Source organism: Camelus bactrianus, chromosome 6 (assembly GCF_048773025.1).
Source record: "Camelus bactrianus isolate YW-2024 breed Bactrian camel chromosome 6, ASM4877302v1, whole genome shotgun sequence".
Classification (NCBI taxonomy): Eukaryota; Metazoa; Chordata; class Mammalia; order Artiodactyla; family Camelidae; genus Camelus; species Camelus bactrianus.
This window is the reverse complement of record NC_133544.1, coordinates 85,058,127-85,084,956: the sequence shown is the minus strand read 5'-3', so window position 1 is coordinate 85,084,956 and position 26,830 is coordinate 85,058,127. Positions and strand designations below refer to the sequence as shown.

Here is a 26,830-nt window from a genome sequence, read left to right as displayed (position 1 = left end):
TCACTAGAAGAGCCTATAAATGTAACATTTTTAAATAGCAAGAGCACAGCCATATAAAAATGATGGTCTTTGGACCCAACATTTTCTTGCCTTGCAAGACTTACTTTCTAAGTGATTTTCAGTTGATATCTCCAGCCAGTGTTCTGGCATATCTCTCTGGGTGATCACTGTTTGTCTTATTCTTCTGGGTATGACTTCACCCATCACCCATACATGACAAGAGAGAAGCCTGGGTTTCGCTGATCATCTTAGCTATACTACTTTGACCAGTATCACACATACATTTGGAGCTCAGTAAATATTTGGTATTTGCTGAATACCCCTGAGTGGGGAAAGTTACCAAGTGCCTACTATAACCACAGCAAATGAAAAGAATAGAATTTAAGAATGTGCCATCTCCCTGATCCACTAAATGGCACTTGGGAGGATCCGCAAGTCTGACAACATGCTGACCTGTGCACATGAGTATATGTGTGGACCTCAGGGTTATCCAAAAGTCCCACTAAGCCTTGGATCCTGCATTAGTCCCTACATATGAAAGCTAAAGAAACAAGAGAAGTCACTGATCTCTTTTCAGTTTAACCAAGTTGATTTTTAAATTGGTGTTTCTCCCTGTGGAGACCATGCTTAACATTCGATCTATCATTGGGTTCTCTGTCTGCTGTGGGTCATACTGACTTCATCAGTATGCTTTCTGTGTCTTTTTCACAGAAAACAAGTTAAAAAGATAAAGCCAAGAGATCTGTCACCTGCTGCAGGAAAACTTCCAAATCTGTCTGTAACCCCAACCTCCTTGCCTAGGAAGGCTGTCAAAAGGAAGAAATCAAGATTTAAATGATCCTGAACGAGTTTCTTGCTGACGTCCAGGGATCATCTCTTTCTTCAACTCTTACTTGAACTTTTAATATATTCTAAAAGAAGGACAAGAGAATCACTGTGATTAAACTTTATCACCTTAAAATTAGAAACCATCAACTCATTATTAAAGGCACTAGTTCCAGACTAATATACTTACTTCCCTTACCTGGTTTATTCCTGAGGTCACACCTGACCTCAGAACCATCAATACTCATATACCCATACATGGCCACTCAACTAGTGCCCCTTTCCCACCAATGCAAGAGGACAGATGTGCTCCCAGAACTCTCAATAAAGAAGTAAAATCTGGAAACAAAATGCCCACATACAAGGGGCCCTTCAAGACTCCAGGGCAATGACTTGTTTCTGTCACAGTGACACGTGAACTTAGGCAAGTACAAATGACAGTGGGCAAGTCTGAGTCTTAGCATCTACCTCCTCCCTGTGCTCACAGAGTCCCTGCAACGCCCAGGCTAGGAAAGAAGCTTGGGTACCATTTTCAGAATTGTATGTGAAAAGAAGCTTCACTTCCTCTGAGGAAATTTTTTTTTCCCTTATAGACAGCAAATATTATGGTGTTGATCAAGTTTCTCTTTTCACTCAGACGGCCAAAAATTTCAGGGCCACACTTCTAATTCACCTTCAGGATCTCTGGACTACATGGCTCAGCGGTCCTTTGTCCCCACCACCTCCAGTAGTAACTCTAGTTGAATTTCTGTTTCCCATGATTTTTTTATGATTATATACATATATATTTTTAAATTTTTACTGTATCTGCTCTTGTGAATAGCCTCAGACTCATCTTGTGAAAAATGTCAGGGTGTAAACAAAGATGCCGATATATTGCTCTGGGAAATCTCCCCTCCAAATAGAGGCTGGCAGCCCTTAATCTCTGCCCTGTGCTATTAGGTAGGAGCGGAGCGTAACTCTGAAATGCATGTGATGCCTGAGGAAGTAAACCAAGTTAGGCCCATGTCACCTTTTGATGTCATTTTCTGGGCCCACTGAGAGGGTCAGATCCTCCACCTTCTAAGTTAAGAGGTGCCTGTTTTGCTGCCCAGTCTCCCAGGTTTTATAATCATCAGTCTGAGAAATCTAAGACTTCAGCTGATAAACAAAGTGGACTCCTCCAGATTAGTCATCATAACTGAGGATTTCAAAGAGTTTCAATGAAGAAATGAAATCTCTAACTGGAAACACCCGGGAGTGAAGCTAGTGGGGAAGGGAGTTAGGGAGTTGGTCCCCCAGGTACCATGTGAACCACACCTGAGCCCACACATGCTCAGAGCACTTTTACTGACAGAATCTCACTGGGAACCTGTTCTCCAAAGTAGAAAGAGAAGCCATTTTCTTTCTCTTACAACCTCGTGGCACAATTATCCAGTTACTATTCTGCCTCTCAGCTACAACGTGAGCATCTCTGAGTACACGGACCATAACAGCAAAAGGTCACACAGGCAGGAGACTCGTGAAATACTTGTTCTTATGCTCATTCCTTCATTATCTCAGTCAGCAATCATACAAGTACCTCTTGCGTGCCAGAGGCTGTGTGTGCTGAAAGATGAACGAGGAGCTCACAGTGTAGAAGCACAGACGGGAGAACAAGTTAGTCACAGTGCCATGTGCAAGCGATGCACCAGCGGTGCACGTGGTGTGCAATGGAGAAAGTGGTGCCACCGGAAGGAGGTTTGCCAGAGATGGCTTCACAGAAGACATACCGAGTGGGGTGTCAGAACATTTCACCAGGGAGGTTTTTTTCTTTTTATTTTTAAACTTTTTTTTAGGACAGTCTTAGATTATAGGAAAACTGCTAAGCTAATACAAGGTTCCCATATACTCCACACTCGGTTTCTGCTCTTACTGCGCTGTACCTTAGTATGGTATGTTTGTCATAATTAATGAGCCAATACTGATGCATCATTATTAACCAAAGTTCATAGTACATTTAGTTCTTCTTAGTGTTTAGTGCCCTTTTTCTGTTCCAGAATGCCAGACTGGATCCCACATTGTATTTAGTCATCATGTCTCCTGAAGCTCTCCTTGGCTGTGACAGTTCCTCAGACTTTCACTGGTTTTGTAGACCCTGACAGTTTGAACAGTGCTGTCAGGTATTCTGTCGAATGTCCCTCAATTGGGATGTGTCCGATGTCCTTCCTCACAATTAGACTGGGGTTAGGGGTTTTGGGGAAGAAGACCACAGAGATGAAAGGCCACTCTCACCACATCCTATCAAGGGTATTTGCTATCAACGTGATTAATCACGTTGACACTGACCTTGTTCACCTGGCTGAGGTACTGCCTGTCAGGTTTCTCCACTGACCAAAAAACGTTACTTTTTTCTCCCTCTTTCCAAACTGTCCTCTGTGGAGGGAAGTCACTAAATGCAGCCCATACTTAAAAAGTGGGGAGCTCGACTCTACCTTCTTGAAAGCAAAGTACCTATATAAATTATTTGAAATTATTCTGTAACAGAGATGTGTCTATTCTTCCTCATTTATTTATTTACTCAGCCATTTGTTTACATCAGTATGGACCCATGGATATTTATTTTATATTTTGGTTTACAAGTCAATACTCCTTCATTTTATGGCCCGAACTGTCCCAGCTTTGGCCACCGGGAGCTCTTTCAGTTGGCGTGCGCCAGTACCACGCCTGCACAGCGTGGGCGCGCATGTGGGTTTCTCGTGAGCATTTTCTTACTTTCTGGCACTACCAGGTAGATTTTCATAACATAGTTTCTGCACAGCAAAGCCTGACCATGTTGACAACATCTTCAAATACACCAGCATCGCAGAACTTTAATGTAAAAGAGGACCCCAGAGGCTGTTAATCTAGTGCCCTCCTTTGACACAGGAGAAAGCTGAGATTGACGCTGAAGCCTGAGGTCACACAGCTTTGTAACAAGGGCCCTTATGAGGAACCCCGGCTTTCTACTGCTTAAGCTCATTTCCCTTTTTCCACTATCCCAACTATCTGTTGTTGCCCATGTGTGAAAGCCCAGTCTACAACAGAGAAACTGTGTCCAATGCTACATCTCTCCAGGTGACCAAGTGGCCTCTGTAAGGCTGCACGCAGAGCAGGGTTAAAATGTGTTTACGCTACATTCAGATGTTCAGGGAAGACGGCACTCTTTATTTTCTGCAACAGACCTCCTTTTCCTCTCAGTCTCTCACCCACGTGGGACAGCAGTAACCCTAACTTGAACTTAGAGAAACAGTACCTCACAGTTCCTTCTGATTTGAACAATCTCTTTAGAGTAAGCATTTTAAATTCCCTACTGTCCAGGCCTCGCTACCAAACCACAAGTCTGGGAACTTGGATGGTAAGGGACTTGGAAAGCCTATCTGAACAGGGACACAGACAAAACACTGCTAAGCCCATTCAACGGGGGCAAGAAGAGTCTCTTCAAGAAATGGTATTGGAACAACCAGCACCTACATGCAAAAGAATGACACTGGACCTCAATCTCACACCATGCTCAAGAATTAGCTCAAAATGGATCACAGACTTAAATGTAACTGATAAAACTATAAAACTAAAACTACTGAATTCTTAGAAGAAAAGTAAGTCAACATGATGCTGGTTTGGGCAATGGTTTCTTAGAAATGATACAAGTAACAAAAGAAAAATACATAAACTGGGCATCCCGAAAATTAAAAATGTGCTTCGAAGGACAGCATCAAGAAAGTAAAAAGGCAAGCCACAGGACAGGAGAAACATTTTGCAGATTATGTATGTGATAGAGACTGGTATCTAGACTCCATGAAGAACTGTTACAACACAATAATTAAAAAGATAGGCCAATTAAAAAGCAGGTAAAGGATCTGAATAGACAGTTCTCCAAAGAAGATATACAAAAGGCCAATAAGCACATGAAAAGATGCTTAATATGACTAGCCATCAGGGAAATACAAATCAGAACTACAATGAAATACCATTTCTCACCCACTAGGATGGCTATACTCAAAAAGTTAACTAACAACAAGTGCTGGGGAGGATGTAAAGAAATTGGAACCCTCATACATTGCTGGTGGGAATGTGAAATGGTGCAACTACCTTAAAAATCAGTTTGTCAATTCTTCAAGCAAATCAAAACAGAGTTACTATATGACTCAGATTTCACTCTTAGGTATATACCATAAATAAATGAAAACATCTGTTCACAACCAACCTGTATATTCCATATACTCTATAGCTACATCCAAAGATCACAGAATACTGGAGACTCTTCCAGAAAGGCTTTCTTAAAGCTTTTTCCCCCTCCACCTAGCATAGCTGGCAGCATCTGAACTTGTACCCATCTCTCCTTCATCTGGGCAGAAGATATGACCTCTATCTAATTCTAGACCTGCACCTTATGAGAGGTAAAGAGCCAGGAAATCCAAGATTCTCAGTAACAGCACTTTCTACAAAGCTATCAGCTAAACACAGTTCTAACCATCTAGTTCCATATAGGTAGGTATTTGCCTCAGTCCTGGGCCTTTATGTAAAATAAAATAACATGAACAAAAAGAAAATCTAAGTATACAGATTTATTTGGAAACAGCTCGTGACATTTACATTACTACCAATATCAGAGAACACCAAATCCTCAGATTTCCAAAAAACACTGCGGGGAAAATAATGTATTCTCACCCAGTATTCCAACTGTCCCCACTATCATTTTTTTGCCCAGAAAAACAAAAATAAGCCAATTCTCCTTTTTTTTTTTTTTAGCTCTGCATACAAAATAAGTAACTCTATATTGGCTCAAGGTAAAATAAGCAAAGAAGCTTATAAACTCAAGAAGAGAAAGGAAATGTTTTTTGGAACCCACTTTACCATCTTGGAAAAACTCATCCCCCAAGGAGAAGTGGTCTTGATCTTCATAATAACGTGTGTTTGCCACGTTAACCCCTTTTCTCCAAATACACACATGCAATAGAGTATCTGATCTTAGTCTTTTCTACCTGCTGTGCAGACAGAGTTTTGTGTGATTGGGCTGGTAGAAAGGCTTTTAAGTCTGTCCATTAAAAAGCTTTCTTCCACTAAAAGCCTATGTTGCATCAGGAAATAGACGAACCGGGCTGGGAAAAATAACACCAAAGAGGTGGACTGTCTGCACAGTACCTCAAGCATGCCTGACAAGGCCAGGCCTACAAATGCTGTGACATCAGTAAGAAGTTCTAGAACACATTCTCCTGAGGGGACTATAAAACTAGGGCAGAATTCAAACAGCCTCTTCCTTAGGGTCATTAACTATTGCAAGAGCACACTGGGGCCAACCAAAATTGGTAGCTCCAGCCCAGCCTCTCCCTTGTGCAGAGACCTCTCACTGGATGTCCCAACACCCCTCAAACATAGCACAGACTCAGTGTGAGTAAAATGCAAGTCCTCATCCCGCTCACCACTCTGCCAAGACCTGGGCATCTCTCAATGCCTCCAATATCCATCCCATCGCTTGGTGTGAATATTTGACGATCACTCTTAACACCTGTTCTCACCCATTCAGTCGAACCACAGCGGAGAGTAGAGACTCTGGTTTAAGGATTTAGATGGTAGAAGTGGGGCAGAGGAGTGGACAGACTTACCTGAGAGGTAGAACCAACCAGAAGTGGTGATATGAACTGTTTACCTCTTCCAGAAGAGCCCAACATCCACCCTGCTTCCCAACCCTGTGACTCTTCCTCCTTGTTAGCTACTCACTTCCCTCTTCCTTTCCCTTCACTACCTCCTCCCTGACTCTTTGCAGTGGTATGGTTCCCATTTCCACAGAAAGAAACAGTCATGGACCCTAAAGTTTGGTTTACATTTTTCTGACAAGTAACAGTAAAGGAGAGGTGGGTAGACTTGACCTGGGCCAAATTCCTTGGCCATGTCTGGCAGCCAAGCCCTGTGGGAGATGAAGTTTCAGACTTGAGCAGAGTTGAGCCCAACCCAGCCCTAGAATACAAGGAAGGCAGCAGATTAAACAAGGCCACCCCCTCGGCCTGTCTAAGGAGCCTGGGCCCTGGTCCTGACTCACCCTCACTTCTGATTCCAGTCCCCTGACTCAGCTGCTCATGAATTTGAATTCCTGGCTCTCCTGACTCTGGTCTGGTTTGCTGACTTATTTTGGCAGGCTCTTTGATTTCTCTAGGAGAAGGCTAGACTATTAAATAGCCCAGGGAGGCGGGCACCAGAAGAGACAGCAGGTGGCTGAAACTCTTATTAAACCCCTGTCCAGTGGTCTGTGCTGCTACCATGAACGGATATGGGGACACTCCATACATGTTCACCCAAAAAGATGCTCCAGATACACTGTGAGAGAAGAAAACTACGTGCTGTCAAAAGTATGATCCACAACATACATTCATCTTTTCCTATCTTATACTCTTTTAAAGCAAGCTTTTTCCAACATTTCTTTTTACTAAAGCAACTAAAATATAAAAAATCCACAAAATTACTATTTAAATGAGAGGGGAAAAAAACCCTCAGTGGCAAATAATCTGATCCTTCACATATCCTCAACCACTTACTTTTAACATGCAAATGTAGTTGGACTTGTAAACCACTGAAAAAGAAGCGCATTCTCAATTTGCAGATGATGTAATGAAGGTTAGAGGTGGTTAAATGGCTTGTCCAACTAGGAACAATCTTTCAACTGCCCAAGAAAATTATTTTTATCCCTTAGATTGATCTGTGTTTACCATTTTAAAATCCTTTTTTAGTAAAATAGACATTCTTTTCAAGAACTCATAGAATATATACCAAGAGTAAAAAAAAATCTCAACAAACTTAACAGAACTGAAATCATACAGTGTTTCTCTGACCATAGTGGAATTCAATGAAAAATCTATAAAAGAAAGATAATGGGAGAATATTCAAACACTTAAAAACTCAAAAATATACTTCTAAATAATCTATGAGTCAAAGAAAGACCCTCAAGGAAAATAAAAAAGAATTACACTGACCTGAAAATTAAAATACAATCTATCAAAATTTGAGGAACACAGCTAAACCAGTGCTGTAAGGAAAATTTGTAACACTTAATCTTTACTTTAGAAAACAGGAAAAGTCTGAATTAAGAAATTTAAGTGGCCACGTTAAGAACCTGCAAAAGGAAGAGTATTATAAACTTAAAATAAGCAGAAGGAAGGAAATAAAAGATAAAAACAGAAATCAAAGAGATTGAAAACAAAGAAACAAGAGGAAAAGACATAAAACAAAAAGCTGATTCCTTTGAAAGATCAGTGAGATTGACAAACCTCTAGCAAAGTGACAAAGAAAAAAAACTAAAATAGAAATTACCAATATCAAGAATAAAGCAGGGGATTATCACTACAGCCCCTCTAAGCATCAAAAGAATAACAAAGGAATTTTACAAACGACTTCACACATACAAATTTGATCGCTTAGATGAAATGGACCAATTCTTCAAAAAGCTGAAACTACCACAAGGTACCCAACATGAAACAGATAATTTGAATAGTCCCATAACTATTATAGAAATTGAAATCATTATTTTTAAACTTGCAAAATGAAATCTCCAGGCCTAGATGGTTTCACTGGAGAATTCTACCAAGCGTCTAAAGAAGAATAAACACGAATTCTACACAATCCCTTCCAGAAAACAGAAGAGAAATACTTCTCAATTCAATGAGGTCAATATACCAAAAGCAGATAAAGATAGTAGAAAAAAAAAAAAAAAAGAAAGAAAGAAAGAAAGAAAAGAAAAGAAAAGGAACGAATGATAAATATCCCTCATGAATACAGACACAAAAATCCTTAAAATATTAGCAAGTAGAATTCAACAATATGTAAAAAGAATTATACACTAAGACCAAGTGGAGTTAATTTCAGGGATGCATGACTTAGTTAATAATTGAAAATTGAAAGATAAACCACATGATCATATCAATAGATACAGAAAAAGCATTTGCCAAAATTCAATACCTGTTCACAATTAAAAAAAAAAAAAAAAAAACTCCCAGAAAACTGTGACAAAGAGGAACCTCCTCAACTTGATGAAGACCATCTACACATAAAAGATCTACAATTAACATTATATTTAATGTTATACACTGAGTGCTTTCCCCCTAAGATTGGGACCAAGGCAAAGATGGAGACCAATGGACCTACTCTCACCACTCTTACTCAACATAGTACTGGAAGTTCTACTCAGCATAGTAAGGCAGGAAAAAGAAGCCAAGGGATATATAAATATAAACTATCCCTATCTGCAAATGACATGGTTGTCTATGTAGAAAATCCCAAGGAATCTACCCCGGCCCCCCCAAAAAATAGAGCTGAAAATATACTATTGGTTGATCTGATAATGTCTAGATACAAAGGGAAGGCTTTTAAAGTACTGTTCGCTTGGAGGAAATAATAGGAGATCTCCGAAGACGTATCTAAGAAAATTGGTTTCTAGAGGAAGGAAGATGGCCCCAAGTCAGCTGGTACGAGCAACAAGGTCCTAGACCCAGAGCCACAAGCTCACAGATGGATCACTGGGAACCTAGACCATGTCTCCCCTTTAAAGGGCTGTATAAATTCTCAGCTAAAGAATACAGGTTTTTTTTAAATGAGTATTAGTTCCATTCTCACGGATAGAGCTTGAGTCATTTAAATTCTTCTTTTAATGTCTTTCCAAGAATCTCTTCAAACTCCTGCCCAAAGACCAGAAGAGACAGCTACAACTTACTGGACTACGGTCCTACTTTCCACAGACTTTTGTAACTCTTTTAAACATTAAACTCAAATACATATTTTCATACCTATGCTCGCTGCTATCGACAGAGAGTCCCTACAAACAGGAGGCATAAAGATGATCCACCATGGGTGACAAAAGTTTGTTTAGCCTCCTCTAGTTCTCACACCTCACCTTTTATTTAAAAAGTCGTTTATTTAGTAATCATATGTTTCTCATACTGCAATAAAACCAACACTGGCTTCTCTTTATCTAGTATAACTGGGGCCAACACCCCTGGAACAGAAATCCCACCTGGCACAACAAATAGCTCACAGCTTATCTTCCATCCTCTTGTGCCTCAAAGAACCATCCTTCCTCCGTTTATCCTCTAGATCTGTGGCTCAAACTCCAGACTCCTCTTTCAACTCCTGATGCTTGCATTTCCCCACTTCCTATCATATCACACCACCTCCCACCCTCTCATCCTCCCCACGTACGTCTTTTCTGGCCCCCGCCTCCACTGCGCCTCACCCCGGCCATCACCCCGCCCACGACTGTCCCTCGTGCCTGCCTCTAACGCTGCAGCTGGACACAGGTCTCCGCCCCAGCCCTCCCCCTGCCAGCTCCTGTCCTTCCTCTTCTGCCTCTCCTTTTACTGGCTTGTTCTGTTTTTCGGTCCCATCCTCTGAACACTCCCATTTGGGGCCAGCTGCCTTGCCCAGAAGCACACATCTGTTTGGAGAGCCTGTGTTTGTTGGCTGGAGAAAAGTGCCAGTCTGTGTACTAGAAGAAGCACTGACCTGGCACCCCGAAACCATCCGCTAGAACCATCTCTAACCAAGCCATCGCTCGTTCTCAGAGGCCTGGGGGCTGGGGAGGAAGGGCAGCCCAAGGCCCACAGCACCCTGCAGCTCTTGACGGGGAAATGACCGCCCTGCTGCCGCAAACAGCACAGCGCAGCCCCACAGCGCCCCCGCCAAGGCAGAGAGCTCCCCGCGAGGGCGCGCCCACCTTCGGATCACCATGTATTTGCTAGCAGCCTAGGCTTATCCAGCAGCTGACGAACTTTTAATCCAGCTGTCTCCATTCCCCTGGGGCTAGTTTCACTTCAGGAAAGGGAGAGAACAAATGCTACAGGGAGATGGCCTCCCCCTCCCCCAGCTGAAGTACCTTCTAGAAGCAACAGTGCTGCTGACTTTACAGTAAGCAGTTTGATCAGTGTAACCTTCTCCTGGCACCAGAGGTAAAAGATTCAGAACTGCTCAAGAAACCAGGCTATGAAGTTGAAGTCAGAGGTGGGGGGGGGGGGGGCCTCTTCACCTGTGGTACCCACGAAGCCCAGATCTCCTCTCCTACAGGGCTTCTCCATCAACGTGGCTTTTATTCTGCCATGAAGAGCAGCTCCACATAAAGCCAGGCCCCCTGACCTTGTGTGACACCTCTGTTTCATGAACACTATGAGTACGGTGAGCCAACAGTCCTCCGCTCTGGATGCAAACAGGACCGGATATCTGTGAATGCCAACTGTAAACTCGGAGACCGGATTAACCTCTTGACAAGAAGTTATTTCTGGGTCATATTACCTGTTAGTTAAATGCCAGGCCAGGCTCTGACTAATTCTAGCAGAGTTTTGTCAAGGTCAACATCGGTAGCTGCACAGAAGTACAGTAAATTATTAACTGTGGTTCTCCATGGGGCCTGAATCAGCTGCAGAGTTCACTGCCTGCCAGCCACGTTTTCTCCCCAGTTTGGCAGCAGGAAGCTCACAGTCCACAGCACAGGTGTCTGCTTGAAGGGTCACTCAGACAGATATGGGAAATGGCAGTGAGTTGGGGCTGCAGGGGACTGTCCACTACCCGAGTGGTAGAAGGAAGCCCCGCGGGCCGGGGAGCTGCCTGGCACCCTGAGGTCTCAGGAATTAAGCCCTGAAGAAGCAGCGGGAATCGCTTCTCACACAAGGTCACAGGCTTAGAGACATGCAAGAAGAATGCCTGATCAGGCAGAGAGGACCCTGAAGGTCAGAAAGCGTGTGGGATTCAAACAGCATGTTGCTTCATGGGGCCTGGACTGTGCTGGACTGAAATGCAGAGTCATATTTATAAGGACAACTGGCCCAAAACCCTCCACATATGAACTCTACAGGACAACCCCACTGCCCATTTTCCAGTACTTATCAGCGCCTTGGCTCTTGCTCCAAAGCCATGAAGAACTCAGTGTTTTCCAACTAAATTTGTAGGCGTCTAAGTCTTCCCTGTGCTGTCATCCAGCCAACACTTTCCCTGGTGCAGAACAGATATCTCTGATGCTCCTGGACAATTCAGAGATGGAAAAGTCAAAGCTTTCCCATCTTCCTATGTCACACCTGCTCAAATATTTTCACGTCCATCTCTAAGGCCACCTCTCCTGGGCTCTGTCGTTTATTTCCTTGACTTTATCCCCAGTCTTGCTCCAACAAGTCTCTGAAGCACATCCGACCCCTTTTTCTAACTCTAAGTGGACTCAGTCTCCCCAAATCCAGACACAGCCAGTATTTCCTTTCTGTGGACCACACATTTGAGAAACACATGCAGAAATTTAACAAATAAAAAGAAAGGAAAAGAGGGGACGTGTTAAAAGGAGAAATTTGTGCACTTGGCCACATTCTCCCCTTTGTTGTGAGTCCGCAAGGACAAGGTCCATCCACGACCTTGGAATTTCTGAGGAAATTCACAGTCCTCTCCCCTGTCCCCTTTCCCACCCAACTCCTACTTACTGCTGATAGAACAACACTGCTTTATTCATTACTATGAAAAATGCTGCAATGGACCCTGTAGAACAAAACACCTTGTGCTTTATTTTGTCCTTCATGAAACCAGCCCACAATGCCGGCTCATACAAGTTCTGTTCCCTAGTGATCACTAGGACAGGAGGAGCTTTCCATTACATCTGTCTCTGACTTGCTCTTAACACACATTTCCAGAATCCTAACGTGTGGTCACCACGAACATGTAACCTCGTCTGTAGCTCAAAATTCACTAAACCACATCCGATCACTGCAGTGACCACCTACTACTCGAATGGTTTCCACTGCAGTCCATCTGCCACTCACATGCTAAACCCATTTGTACCAGTTCAGTACCTCAAATGTGGAAAGCACTTAAAAATATTTGTTGAATGAATAAGCACATGAACACACAAACAGATTTATTAACTGCCTAGGGCAAGACAATGGATGTTGCAGAAACGAGTAAGGGAAATGGCTACCCCTAAAGTCTCAGGAGAGAACAACCCCACAGGTCCCAGGCTCCGTCGTAGGACATTCCCTCCGTGTGAATGCCCTTCCACCCCTAAATCACCTCGCTACTCTCACTGCTCCCAAGACTCAATTCAAGCCTCAGTGCCCCTTAGGAACTTTTCCTGGCCTGACTACAAGGAGCAAAATCATCTCTTCTTGTATTTCTGCTTTACACGCTGTATAAAAGCCTCTCCAAACCTGTTCCATGTGCCAAACTGGCAGCATCACCTCCGTCTGTCTCGGGACTGGGCAGCGGGACAGCAGAGAGCAGAGACCATCTCGTCCATCTCTGCACCCCAGGCTTCGCACGACATTTAGGAGCTGAGTGAATCAACAACTACAGGCAGAGCAAACCACAGTAAGTGCTACAGGGTGGGGGGCAAGGGCTCTGGGGCCCTCAAACAGTAAGTACAGCAGCTGCTGGACCACACAAAGAAGAGGGCACCTGAGCTCAGCCGTGACGGACAGACAGGATGGTAACTGCAGAGACCAAGGCACAGGGGGTGGTGAAGGACGTTAGGGACAGACAGCTGATCTGAGCAGAGAGGTGGGGGAGAGAAGGCAGGGGGACCGCCAAGGGGACACAGAAGTCTGGGAGGAAGACAGAGGAGAGCAAATCAGAACATATAGACTGAGGCTAGGAATGCACAACCCCGGGAGATAGGTGCTGCTTCCCCGACTGAGAGAGGGGGATTCTGGGAAACAGAGACAAGGTTTGCCACGAATATTCAGTCATTCATTCTACTGGTCACCAACTATGCTTAAGGTCACAGCAGTCAATGTGTAAAAAGAAAACACACACACAAATACATACACACACTTGTATACACAGATTCCAGTTCCTCAACATAAACTCAGTTAAGGGGGACTATTCTGTGTAGGGTATTTACATACTTGGCCTCCACCTACTAGGTACCAGTAGCATCCCCCCAATTACGACAACCAAAAACATGTCCACACATTGCCAAATGTCTCCCAGGGCACACAGACAACATCACTCCTAGCTGTCTAGGACTATCTCCCAACACACAAGGGAGTGCAGGAATTGGGAGGAGGAAAGAGAACTGGTATTGTGGCAACTGGTGCACAAAAATTCAATTTCTAAAAAAGTTACGTACAATATTACTCCATAAAATGAAATAAAACACAGTACTCCCAACAGCAGTGGAGACAAGGCCCACGTCTTCTGACAGCAAGCCTCTACGCTGCCTACCGCACACACTGGATTCCAGACTGCGGGGGGCTGCAAAGCCAAAGCCCAGAGGTGGCAAGCTTGGGGGGACGGAGGCACACACCACCACCAGTGAATGGGGAAATCCTCCGTGTGGCTGGCCCTGGGCTCATTATGGACAACAGCGAGGGCTGGAGTTGAAAAGGCAGGTGGAAGGCAGCTCATGCAGGAAGCCATCAGGAGTGGCCGGGGGCCAGGGTGGACTAGAGAGGGTGGCCAACCTGCAGCAGGAGGGGTATGATCTAAAGAGACCAAACCAGGAGAGGAAACAGGGAGAGGGCGGCTGAAGTCATTCAGGCTGAAGATATGGAGGCCTGAACCAGGACAGCAGCTGTAGGAAAGGAGATCGGGGATGGATACTGATGCTGTGGACTCAGAGGACACAGACCTGGGCAGCAGAGGGAAGGTGAAGGCCAAAGCTGAGGCAAGTGTCCCCAGGGACAAAAAGTAAACATACACGGCTAAACTCAGGGCTTCCTCTTAGCCTGCCTGGGGCGCACAGATCAGTACTCCCATGGCATTGTACATGGGACAGATTCAGACAGTATAAAAGATTTTATACCATGTTTTAAAAAGTTTTCCTCTCATCCCACACCCTTCACTTGTCCCTAAAGGCAATCACTATGACTTTGTGTCCTTCCTGAGATAGTCTATACACACAAAGCGTATATGCCCATGCCTTCATTTTTCATTTGTTCTTGATAATACAAACACTATCCATTTACTAATGAGGAAATAAAAACAGGGAAGGATGAGGAGTCCTCTATGAAATCAACAAAAGCAAAGCCAGATTTAGAACGCTGACTTATCCTTAAACTATGTTAGTGTTCTTTTTTACCTCTGCACATTCTGATTCATGCACACAGAGAAAACTTACTGAACCCCCTGCAAAGTGCTGAGGATACGAAGGATAAGATGGTCCCTCCTTCAACATGGGGAGAATGGCATATCACCTAACAGGTATGGTCCAGCAAAACAAGGACTAGACCAAGGGTGTGGCAGGATGCTACAGCTCTGGTGGAGTCAGTGGCTATAATAAAATGTGGCATAAAAGAGATGGTTTGTATTAGGCATCTCTTATGGCGTAACAGATTACCCCAAAACTCAGCAGCCTAAAATAACAGCAAACATTTACTACCACACAGTTTCTGAAAGTAAGGAATCTAGAAGTGGCTTAGTTTGGCAGTTCTGGCTCAGAGTCTCAAATGAGACTGTAGTCACGATGCTGGCCAAGGCTGCAGTCATCTGAAGGCTTGAGTGGGGAGGGAGGATCCACTACCAAGATGGCACACTCACATGGCCCCTGACAAGAAGTCTCAGTCCTTCACCACATGGGACTTTCCAAAGGCTGCTTCAGGGCCCTCACAGCATAGCAGTTGGCTTTCCCTTGAGCAACAGATTCAAGAGGAAGCAAGGAGGAAGCCAGAATGTCTTTTATGACCTAGCCTTGGAAGTCACACTTTCCTACTGGTCACACAGAGCAGCCCTATTCAACATGGGAAGGGCCTGCAAAGGAGCAAGGGTACCAGGAAGCACAGACCGGCGGGGCGGGGCGGGGCGGGGCGGGGGTGGTTGTCCCAGAGGCTGGCTACCATGAACGCCCAACATGTCTTGATTTGCTCTGACACTGCAGACATGACTCTTTCCGCACTGCCTTTTATCTAAGACTGAGAGCTTATGACGTGCTCCATTTTCTGCTAAGAGTGATCAAATAATAGTGCCAAGTTTTTCCACCAAGTAGAAATCTACTTAATGATCTTGGCAAGTCTTTAGAAAAAATATTCACCAGGCAGAATTTAGAAGGTCAGAAAGAGTACAGAAGATCAGAAAAAGTGTAACACAGTTTGAGTAGGATTTCTGATAATAAAATTAACGTAGTTTTCCTTTCAGATAGTAAAGGTTCAACTATTTGCAGTATGAGAGTGGCTGCAATTGTCCTGGGCTATTTAAAACAGCCTCTCTCCTCACACTGCCCAGTACTGTGGGTTGAACATATCCACACCTGGAAATCCATCTGGTTACTGGCCCTCAGTAAGTGGCCCCCACTCCTGCCTTGCTCACAGTTTTGGATCTAGGTGGTGTCCATGGATGGTTCAGAGATCTCAGAATGTTCGTTCCATATGGTGAGAGAGGCAAACACCTTATCAGGTTATTCTATCTACTTCTACAAATTTCTAGCGGTAAGATATTAGAACAGCCTTATTAGACAAAAAACAAAACTTTCCTCCTACAAACCTCACCACCAACACACCAGACTTCTCCCCTCATCTGTGATCCCTATTCTCCTCATTTACTTGCTCACAGACAGTTTACAAATTCAGTACACCAAGAATTGGCAAAGAGCAAAATGTCACAAACAAAATGGGACCCTCCATGACCCCGACTCCCTTCCCCTTCTGCCCTTCAGCAAAGACAGGAGCATGAGATAACCCCATTAAAAATGAACTGGATTGCTGAGGAGACCCCAGAGAGCTCATGCCTCCATCAGTGGTGACAGTGTGAACACACCATCCCAGGGCGTTCCATCTTACTTGTAAAGACCAGACCAGACTCTTTTCCACAGGAGGAATCTGCTCGTGTCTCACTCACACATACACATGCGCGCGGACACACCCCTGTTTAAAAGCCTTCCATGATTTCCACTGCTCTGAGGGAAAAGAATATATTCCTTAAGATGCACACAGGCTACATGTGCTGGTGTCTACTCTGCCCTCCACCCACTCTGACACCAGATTTCCCATCATCCTTCGGAGTCCAGCCTCACTGGCCTTCATTCTACACCTTGAACAGACCACGCTCCCTCCTGCCAAAAAGCCCTTTGCGCACAGTGTTTCCTCTGCCTGGAACATTCTGTGAGTTTTTTTAAATCTATCCTATTCATCCTTCAGAGCTCCATCCTCATTCTGCTCAAGGGAACTTTGCCTCCCTCCCTCCATTTCAGAGCGCTTACCACAACTGAATTACACATTTATGATTGACTGAACTGTGTCTGGCTCACCCCTCGTGTCCATTTTATTCCCATAACCTAGCACAGTGCCTGGCATAAATGAAATGCTTGATGGATATCTGCCTAATTAATTAATGACTATGAATGAACTGCTTATTGACAGAGTCTAAAAACCATATTAACCATCCATTCCCAACAGTTAGGAGCTGATGCTGACTACTGATCGTCAAATCCTGAGTTATTTAAGCCTCGACTTCTGGTCATTCCTCATTACGGGGAGGAATGGGAAGGGGCTGTGCTCCCACCCCTGGGCGGGCTGAAAGCCTGTGTCAGACGCGGGGCAAACAGCACGGCCCACAGCCCAGGCTGCTCTGCTGCTCTTCCCGAGGCCAGGGCAAGGCGCCCCACTCCTCCTCCAACCCAATTCAGTTTCCACACTTTCTCTTCACGCTGCATGTGAAATCGCTGTGACTTTCTGGGTCATCCAAGTGCTGTGGATGACCTGGAAGCCCTGCTTCCTCCTCCCCTCTCCCTGGAGCTGCAGGAACACCCTCCTGCTTAAGGAAACTCACGATGCCTCAAGAAACCGTCACTAAAACTTGTCCAAGGTCGGCCTCCCTGTGTGAGGCACCTTCCTCCTGCCTGTGACACTCCCCACAGAACAGCAGAAGCTCAACCTACCCCCCGGCCATTAGGAGACCCCAAGGGGAGCCCCCTGGATGCTGTCACCCCACCCGGGAAAGGCAGAGGCCCTCCTCGCAAGTATCTCCCTTTACGAGGTCCTACTCCCTGGGAATGTTAACCATAACTGGAATCGAACTGATTTTTTAAATAAATGACATCTATTTTCAACTCGTTCCCCAGGTCAACATTCTTTGTCTTGCACTTTGACTAAACTTTCTACCCATTCTAAATGTTAACTCTGAGTTTACTAAAAGGAGGAGGGGACAAAGACAGCAGGTTCAAGATGTGCTGATGTTCAGAAACTCAAGAGAGGTCCTGGGAAAAGGAAGTATCTTTTTCTAATTCTTGAGTATCTGGTACATAAAAGACACTCAGGGTGTGGAGCTACAGAACACATGGGCTCTCTCTCTCCTGAATGTTGCCCCTTGAAGCAGTAAGCCTCTCCTGACCTCCTACCCCTTGTATGTCTCAGCCACAGCACCTGTAACTCCATCATCATTTTAACTGCACATTTGTCCCCACAAGAAGAAAGGGTTTGCCTGCCTCATATCCTTAGTGGCTGGTATTGGTTTAAAAAAAAAAAAAAAAAACTCCAATATTTGATGGAAAATGAATGGGTGTGTCCAGAACTCTTACTCTGTCTTCTACACCCACAGCAAATGACTTTTCACAGCTCAGTTAGAACACCAGGGCTGAGGTGCCGGGATGTCCGGTTTACTGTTTACCAAGGCCCATAAGAGGCTTATCAGGACCCAGGCACCTGGGATCAGAGTCCCATCAGGGAGCGGGCATGCCCGGGGCCTTGACAGAAAGTTCAAAACGAACATCACATCGTAGGTAAACACCAGACCTCTTCTTTATCTATGTTTTAATCAATACAGAACATAGAAGAGTGATGTAATTATTAAGAGTCATGGGGGGGGGGGGCGTGGACTAGAGAGAAAAAAATGAAAAGAAGACCTTTTTTTTAACCTTGAATCTTTCCCATTTTACTTTTGCTGATGGAAAGTTCTGGAAGTTCACTCTAGGCACACTTGAATTAGCAGAAAAGAGACATTTTCCTTTACCTGGGCACCTGATTGCAAACTCGCTGCTTCTCCTGCTCTCAAGAGCTGCCCTTCGGAGTAAGTTGATTATTTGAAATCAGAGAGCTGAGGAAATAAGGTTTTTCTTTTGTTTTGTTTTGTTTTAAACAGTTTCCCTTGCTAACCTGGCTCGCCTGGAGAAGACAGAAATGAGATTTTACACCGAATTAGCTTTGTCTTAAGGGAGGCAATTCCATTGATCCTGAGATTAGCACTGGTTTTACCATCTGACCCTCTGTTGACCTTACACTTTGAAAGAAATTGCTCACAGACTGGCAGGAAAGAGGGAAGGAAAAATCTAGGCATGCTATGGGAAAGGAGCACAGAAGCACATATTCATTTTTACAAGATTGAGTGACATTTCCAAATTATTGGGTGAAACACAAACATAAGGCCATAATTTAAGGGCAGTTTTGGAGGGGAAGAAAGTTTCAATATTACTGAACTTGAACACTATTTCTCTAAAGGTTATAGAATATAAAATGCAGGTGTAAAGTTAGAAAGACTTTACAGGCAGGAGGGTACAGCTCAGTGGAAGAGTGGGAGCTTAGCATGCAGGGGGTCCTGGTTCAGTCCCCAGCACCTCCATTAACACATACATAAATAAACACCCCACCAAAACTTTCTTTTAAAAAAAAGAAGAACGAACTTACACTACAAAGTAGGAACATATAAATGTAAGGGGACCCAACATATAAGTATGTAAGACCAAAACAGGCTGCTTTTTAGAAGTTTCTCAAATCTATCATTAATGAAGCAAGTACAGTGCTCTTCCCCTGCTCTTCTGTTACTGGGCTTGGCTGCTTCTCTTCACGTCCCTGCATCTGGGTCCTCCTCCTCCTATCTGAAGTCTGTCTCCTTCTCTCTGTCCATCCTGTCACAGTCCCCCAGCAGGTTCTCCCCCATCCTCATGGACCCCTCACCGTCCCCACCCGACGACAGGGCCACGCTGCCTCTCACTCACCGCCTCCCTCCATGGGCCCCGCCGGAACCTTCCCCTTCCCAGCAAGGCCTCCTTCCAGGCACCTGGGAGCACCACCCGGCTCTGTGTCTCCTTCCTCCCTCCCCCTGACCATCACACATCTCTCCCGGCGTCCAGCCTCTCCTCAGCCCCTACCTGTCTACTCATTTCTCCTCACCATTCTTCCAACTTCTCACCTCTCCCACCTCCCGGTCACACCACTACAGAATGAGGTCCCCATCAGGTCCCTCATAAAAACCTCAGAGTGCTCCCTCACCAAGTAAAAACCACTTATCTGCCATGGCATCAGGGTATTCACAATCTGACTCTACCTCACCTTTTCTATCCTAAATCTTTTTATGTTGTTCTTTAAAAAACAACAGCTTAAAAAAAAAGAAAAAAATAAACCACTTCTTATTATAAAAAATTTTCAAACATCAGCAAAAGTAGAGAGAATAGTATAAGTAGGTCTTACTTGTCCATCACCCAGCTGTGACACTTCTCATCACATAGCTAATCTCATTTCAGCCATACCCTCACTCATTGTCTCCCCTCAGCAAATTATTTTAAAGTAAATTCCATACAACAGGAACACACTTACAAATATAAATAACAAACTAATGGTTACCAGAAGTGACAGAGAAGGGGGGAGGAGCAAGAGGGGATTAAGAGGTACACACTACTATGTATAAAGTAAGTAAGTCACAGGATACGTTGTACAGCGCAGGGAAAAGAGCCAGGATTTTACAATAACTTTAAATGGAATATAATCTATAAAAATATTGAATCACTACGCTGTACACCTGAAACTAATATGATACTATAAATCAACTATACTCCAATAAAAAATAAAACAAACAAAAAAAAGCAAATTCCAGATAGCCTATCATTTCACCTGTAAATACTTCAGTAGGTTTCTTTAAAAGATAAATACTCCTAAAAACAGTAACACTATTATCACCCCTTAAAATTTTGTTCATATTATTTATTAATATCATTAAATACAGAGCCAGCATTTAAATAACCCCAATGATTTTACTGTTTTTCCCCAATGTTGTCCCCAATTTTTTTTTTTTTTTTGTCTTTTACAGTTGGTTTGTTTGAACTGGGATTCCAAACGTGGTTCCTGCTTTTGATCAGGGTCCCTGACTCTTACAGTCTCTTTTAATCTGTAACCACCTTAACGTCTACTGCCCCACAAGGCTCCAGCCCAGACACACATCTTGCTTTCCCACCTAACAAGGTGTTGTTTATGCAGTACTCAGTATCCTCAGTGTCCAAATACCACCCACCTTTCACAGCCCCACCTCAACACTGCCCCCTTCATGAAATCTTTTCTGGCGGCCACCAGCCCCTCGCCATCTCCTACAGCACTTCATCTCTACTTCACTTGGGGCATTTACTTTATCCTTCTCTGCAACCAGTCTGAGTATTCAGTATCTTCCTTCCAGTCTTCTGCAAGGTAGATTTATCTGATTTATCTTCATAACCCCTGAAGAACTTAGCACAGTACCCTGCACTTGGCAATTGTTCAGTAAGTAAATCTGTAAATGCTGTACGTAAAAATAATATAAATGGAGAAGTGAAGGACAGTAAGAGTATCTTAGCCCACTTCATCCTCCTCTTCCCCTCCACCCACTCATTCAAGAGCTATCTGTTGCTAATTGCTACATGCTGACACCCTGAAAGCGCCCAATGACCCAGAAGTCCGATTACCCAACACAAAAACAAAAGTGTTTCTCTTAACATCCTCAAAATACCTGCAGCTTTTGGACTCAAATTTAGTCCTTCCAAGATCAATATTAACATTATATCTTTCTCAACAAGCGAGATTTGTGCATTTTCACCAAAAACAATTTTAATTCGTCAACGAGACCCTGAAACATTCTAATGGCTGGTGGTGGGACTGTCAGGACTCAAAGGCATCTCCCCTTTGTCTGCTCATTCCTCTGCCACAAATGTTTACCAAACACCTATTAAGCGCCAAGCACACTGGAGATGCTGAGTGGAAAATGATGACTCACAGTCCTTGGCATGACAGGGAAGATAAAACCAAGAACAAAATTTCCAGCAATACCAGGTCTGTGGAAACTGTAAGGTCCAGGAAGCAACCAGGGAAGTTCTTGGAGGAGCTGAAATTCGAGCTGAGCCAATGCTGAGAAATCTGAAAACACTGAACACTATCTACATTTCTCTTTTGCACAAAAGTGGGAGACGGGAAAGGGTAGGGATGATAGCTGTGGACGGTCTTCATTCTACTTCCAGATGACAGTCGTTCACATCCCTGTTGACTATCCATTTCTCCACATGCATTCCAGCCACTGCCACAAACCCAAGGAGAAAGAGGACATTTCCTTTTCAAAACTGCAGAGTATGTATTAAAAGGATGTAACATAGGGGGAAATTATGCTACGAAATAATGAGTAAAAGTCCCCAACAGTCCTCTAGAAGAATGTGTGACAGGCAGACAGTGAGGAGCCGTGTCTCTGTGGGGAGGGAACGGAAGCAGCTCCCCAAACGCAGCAGACCACCACTGTCGTGCGTTCACTCTGCTGCACAGGGACCACCCCCCCCCCCATCACAGGGCTCATCAGTTCTCCTCTGTGGAGCAATCAATCTGGTCTTAAAAAGCTGAGGCAGTCTGGGTCTACAAAAATCATTTTTACAGAGTATCCGTTTGGAATACCTATAAAATATTCTTAAAATAATCTGATACTTTTCACCAAATGTTCTAGTAATTTAAAACTTTTAGGGCTCAAGCTCAGGCCAGGATGAAATATTTGTTATCTGATAGTGATAAAACAACACTTTAGGGATTTCTGGCCTGGGGCAGTGGCAAAAATTAGAAAAACTGATGCCAGGAGGTTGAGCTGCCTCCTAAGGCTTACCAAGGAAATAAACTTTTGAATATAATGTAGTTCCTTAAAGAAATGTCAGCTTTTAGTCACAATGCTGGGTAAGTCCTTCCACTGGGGCAGGAAAAGGTTAAAGGCCAGTGCACAAATTAAGAAAAACTCATTACTAAATTAAAAAATTATACTTAATTCACTCTCCTCCAAGTAGTTAACATAATACTCCTAAAATTCTACTATATAATACCCACACATAAATAACGCACCAGAAAGGCAGCATCTGTCCACTACAGTGACAACATTTTTTACCATTAAATATGATTCTGTCACATTTGTTCAGCAAACACCTTCAGAAGCAATAGCTAACAAGGTGTAAAAACACAATCATGATCCTGTTTAAGAAACTGCAAGGAAACACGAAAGCAAGGCAGAGAAATTCACAGAGTAATAGCAGAGCTTCCTAAAAGACCTCCCACATCATCACTGGAGAAAATCCAACAGGAACCACACAGCAAGGACTGAAAACCCAGTTCAGAGAGGAACTGGTTCTCCCTTTACTTTCATCAGACACTGCACAGATGTGACTTTGCGTCAGACCCTGTACTAGGGACAGGGACAAAGGGACAAAGGTCACATGCTGTTCACCTGCAGATGGCTTGTGTCTGGTCTTTGTGATTCTTTAATTTGAAGCAATGCTTAAAAGTCAGGAGACCTCAAAATGCAGCAGCTTAAGTCTTTACAGATTATCTCAGTTTCATATAACAAAGACTCTCTCTTGCCTACCATGGTTCCCTTTCCTGCTTTTAACATGGGACAGCAGAGGACTTAAAGCTTCCTATAAAATATCCTGCATCCCATGTGTGTCCTAAGTTTAATTTTCCTCACAGTCAAATCACTGTGAACACGCCAAACACCATCCTCAACTACCCTTCAATGAATAAGCCATGTTAACTCAAGCTTTGACGTAAGGTCTGAAGGTGATAAAGACATGATGGGTCCAAAGGAGAACACTTTACTCAGTACCCTGTAGGCATGTCCCCCATGAAGCAACAGCACATCAAGGGCAATAGCAGGGACACCAAGCTGCTGCACAGAAGGGAAATTAGATGGAAAAAACAGACATGTCCCTGCAAAGCAATGAAAACTAAACCCATTTCACTTTTCTCCCTAAAACTAAACCAAATCTCAAACAGGCTAAGATAGGCAAATCAACAAGAGGCTTTTTTTTATAAAACTGTCTCAGTTATAATAACCTCAGAGAGACTATTTCCCAGACATTTTATTGTTGTAACAAACAAACCCATCTTTCACTTCTTGTCATTTGCAATTACCATGCCATAATTGAAAATCAGTGAATCACCGCGGAGCATGCGAGAGAGAGGGCCTGCCGGCTCTGAGCTGTCACTGTAATCATCACAGAATAAAACAATATCGGAAGTTCTTTCTTCATCATCTCTCACCTATATATTGCAGAGACTCTAAAAAATTTATACTCTGCAATTCCCCTCTTTCCCTAAAGATGGCATGGTATTTCAAACATTTTTCCCTTCAAAACACTGCTTTTCTCTTCTTCAACAGCCCAAGCCCCACACCAAAGGATTCAACATAATTTAGAATCTATTTGTAGGAGCCAAGAATTCAATTAAGAGAAAAATTATCTCACAGAGAAAAAAATGTGACAATGAGTGTGTATATGTCCATGAATAACTGAAAAATTGTGCTGAACACTGGAATTTGACACAACATTGTAAAATGATTATAAATCAATAAAAAATGTTAAAAAAAAAAAAGATTTCCCTAAGCAAAGGCTAAAATAAATATATATTTATTATTCAAAAAAAAAAAAGAGAGAAAAATTATCTTGCAAGGGTTTGGGCAATTCAGCCCATTAACCCTCTTGTAATTTTGCTGAGAAAAGCATCTGAATTATCTAACAAAAGGCTTCACAAGTTAGAACGAACAAGCAGAGGCCAGGGTGAAGGATTCCAGAAATCTGGGTCTTGTCTGCCATCCGGCCCCATTAGCAAAGTCACACAAAGCTCTGGGCCTCTGACCTTTAGGAATCCTGGAGGGGCTCACTCCTGGGCCTTTAAGACTCACCACATGCAAGAGCTTTTAACCAGTGTCCTTAACAACCTTTAAGTTTATCGACTTAAAATGGTCAACAGCAGAACTGCTGAGCTTACCCTTTGTGAACAAGGTCTGGATCAATGACCTAGTGAAACTGAGTTTCACTCTGTCATGAAGAGGAAGGTAAACAGCTGGCCCTGGTGTGGCAGAGGTGGTCCTGCCCACCCCCTGTGCCCAAGCCAGATGCTCCCGCCCCTCCCTCACCCCTCCAGACTCACCTTGGTGGCCTCCTCCACGCTCTCCCTCAGGGCCTGCAGCTCCGCGTCGTACTGTTCCTTCAGCTTGTCCATCTCCTGGTCGTGGCTGGACACCTCCTCTTTCAGGGCTCCCTTCAGGGCGGTGAGTTCACGCTCTCGCTTTCTCAAGAGGTCTTCCTGCTCCTCTTTGGTGAGGAGCAGATCTTGAAGGTCCTGCTTTGCCTGTAAGAGCTCCTAGAGAGGAAACACGGACAGCGGAGGTGAAGATGCAACAGCTGCCTCGTGGCCCTGCACCTCGGCCTCGGCCACCCGCAGGGACAGCCACTCCCTCGCCTGTCCCCCAGCTTGCACTGTCCTCGCACAGACACTGGCTGAGACCCTTGTAGCCTCTCCCCTTTTCCTCCTCAGAGGCCATATTCCCCTTGATTTGACTACCTCAGCTTTTCCAAGATTTGATTTAATTTGAGGGAGAAAAGGGAAACTGATCTCACTTTCAGTGCTCTGAGGGGCCAGGTCTGTTTTTCCCACCCCACTTCACGTCAGTGCAATGCTCTGTCACCTCTGCTGGTGGCCTTTATGAGCCGCTGCTTCACGGGGGACTTGCTGGTCTTGCTTACTTCACCCCAAACCCTGCGTGTGGTCAAACCCCGAACCCAAGACCCTAGTCTTCAGGGGAGACTCTGCCCCACCGTGAGCAGGGACAACCATCACACATTCTCCTCCCTCACTGCCTCGTGAACCTCACTGTTGATAAGCGAAGTCACAACATGGGGAGGCAAGTCCCACCACAAATCGCATCACCTAAACCCAAGTGTGTCTGCCAAGGCCGGGCACTCCTTTCATGTCACCATCTCCATGCCAGACCCGCTTAGCTCCCCTCAAGCTTGGGCTCACCCTCTCCCGCAGACGCCCCTACCTCCCACTCAGCAGGGACTCAGCCTGACACCTGGCTCCCCTCTGCACTCCAGGCTTTCCCCCACCCAAAGCCCCTGGATAATGAGCTGTCTGTACCCCGCCAGCCTGCTCCAGGTCTTTACTACATTAGTTATCTTTTCTTTCTGTCATTTTGTTCTATTTCCTTGAATCTCTGTCATTTCCGTCATGGCACAAGAATCCTCTGAGTCAAGGGCAAAAAACAAACAAAAAACCAAAACCAAAACAACACCAAAAAAAAAAAAAAAAAAAAAACAAGCTTTACCACCAAACTTTTTGGAAGATTGATTTCTATTCACTGACTTGACCACCTGGTCACTCCTCAATCTCTTGCAAATGGCTTCTGCTCCCTCCTCTACTAAGACTGCCTCCCCTCCAAGGTCACATTGACCTCTTAATCTCCACATGCAATGGCCTTTTCTCAGTCCTCACTTTTCATGGCCTCTCTCTGATCTTCTCCACCTGTCTCCTTAATATTCTTCTCTGCCATGCAGTTCGAAGACACTACACTCTCCTGTTTTCCTTTCCTCAGGCCACTTTTTCTGCGACAATCTTTTCTGGCTTTTCTCTCCTTCTTCTCCAAAGCTAAGATGATCCCCAAGAATGCGACTTTGCATTCTTCATTTTTTCTTTTTTTGGCGAGTTCATCTACTTTTTCCCCCAACTATTAATTTGAAATAAGTTAACTCCCAAACCTTTACCTCCAACCCTTATCTGAGTTTGGACCTGCAAACCACATCCACCTGGAGGTCCCTCAGTAGGCTTACGCTTCTCAGTGAATTCGTCATGTCCCTTCCTCTCCTATTCTTCTGTCCATCATTCTTGTGAAGGCAGCACCTGCTCTGCAGCACGCAAGATCAAGAGCCTGGCCGCAACCTTGATCTCTCTCGTCCTTACCCCTCACAACCCAGAAGTTAGTTCTGTAACATCTCAGGCCCTCTCCCTCACCTCCCTGGTTTAGGATCTCATCACCTCCAGCCCAAGTGGCAAGTGGGTAGCAAGAGCTACCCAATGGCTCCCCATCT

The 26,830-nt window shown here is 44.3% G+C and overlaps 1 protein-coding gene across 3 annotated transcripts in view; it reads right to left on the bottom strand.

Annotated features, from left to right (window-relative positions):
* The window catches only part of CGNL1 (cingulin like 1), a 144,068-nt gene that overhangs the window by 47,658 nt on the left and 69,580 nt on the right, over nucleotides 1–26,830 (bottom strand). For all 3 annotated transcript variants that reach the window (XM_074366188.1, XM_074366190.1, XM_074366189.1), the window contains exon 8: nucleotides 24,894–25,106. In XM_074366188.1, coding sequence (XP_074222289.1) covers nucleotides 24,894–25,106 — 213 coding nt within the window. The remainder of the gene's footprint in view (nucleotides 1–24,893; nucleotides 25,107–26,830) is intronic.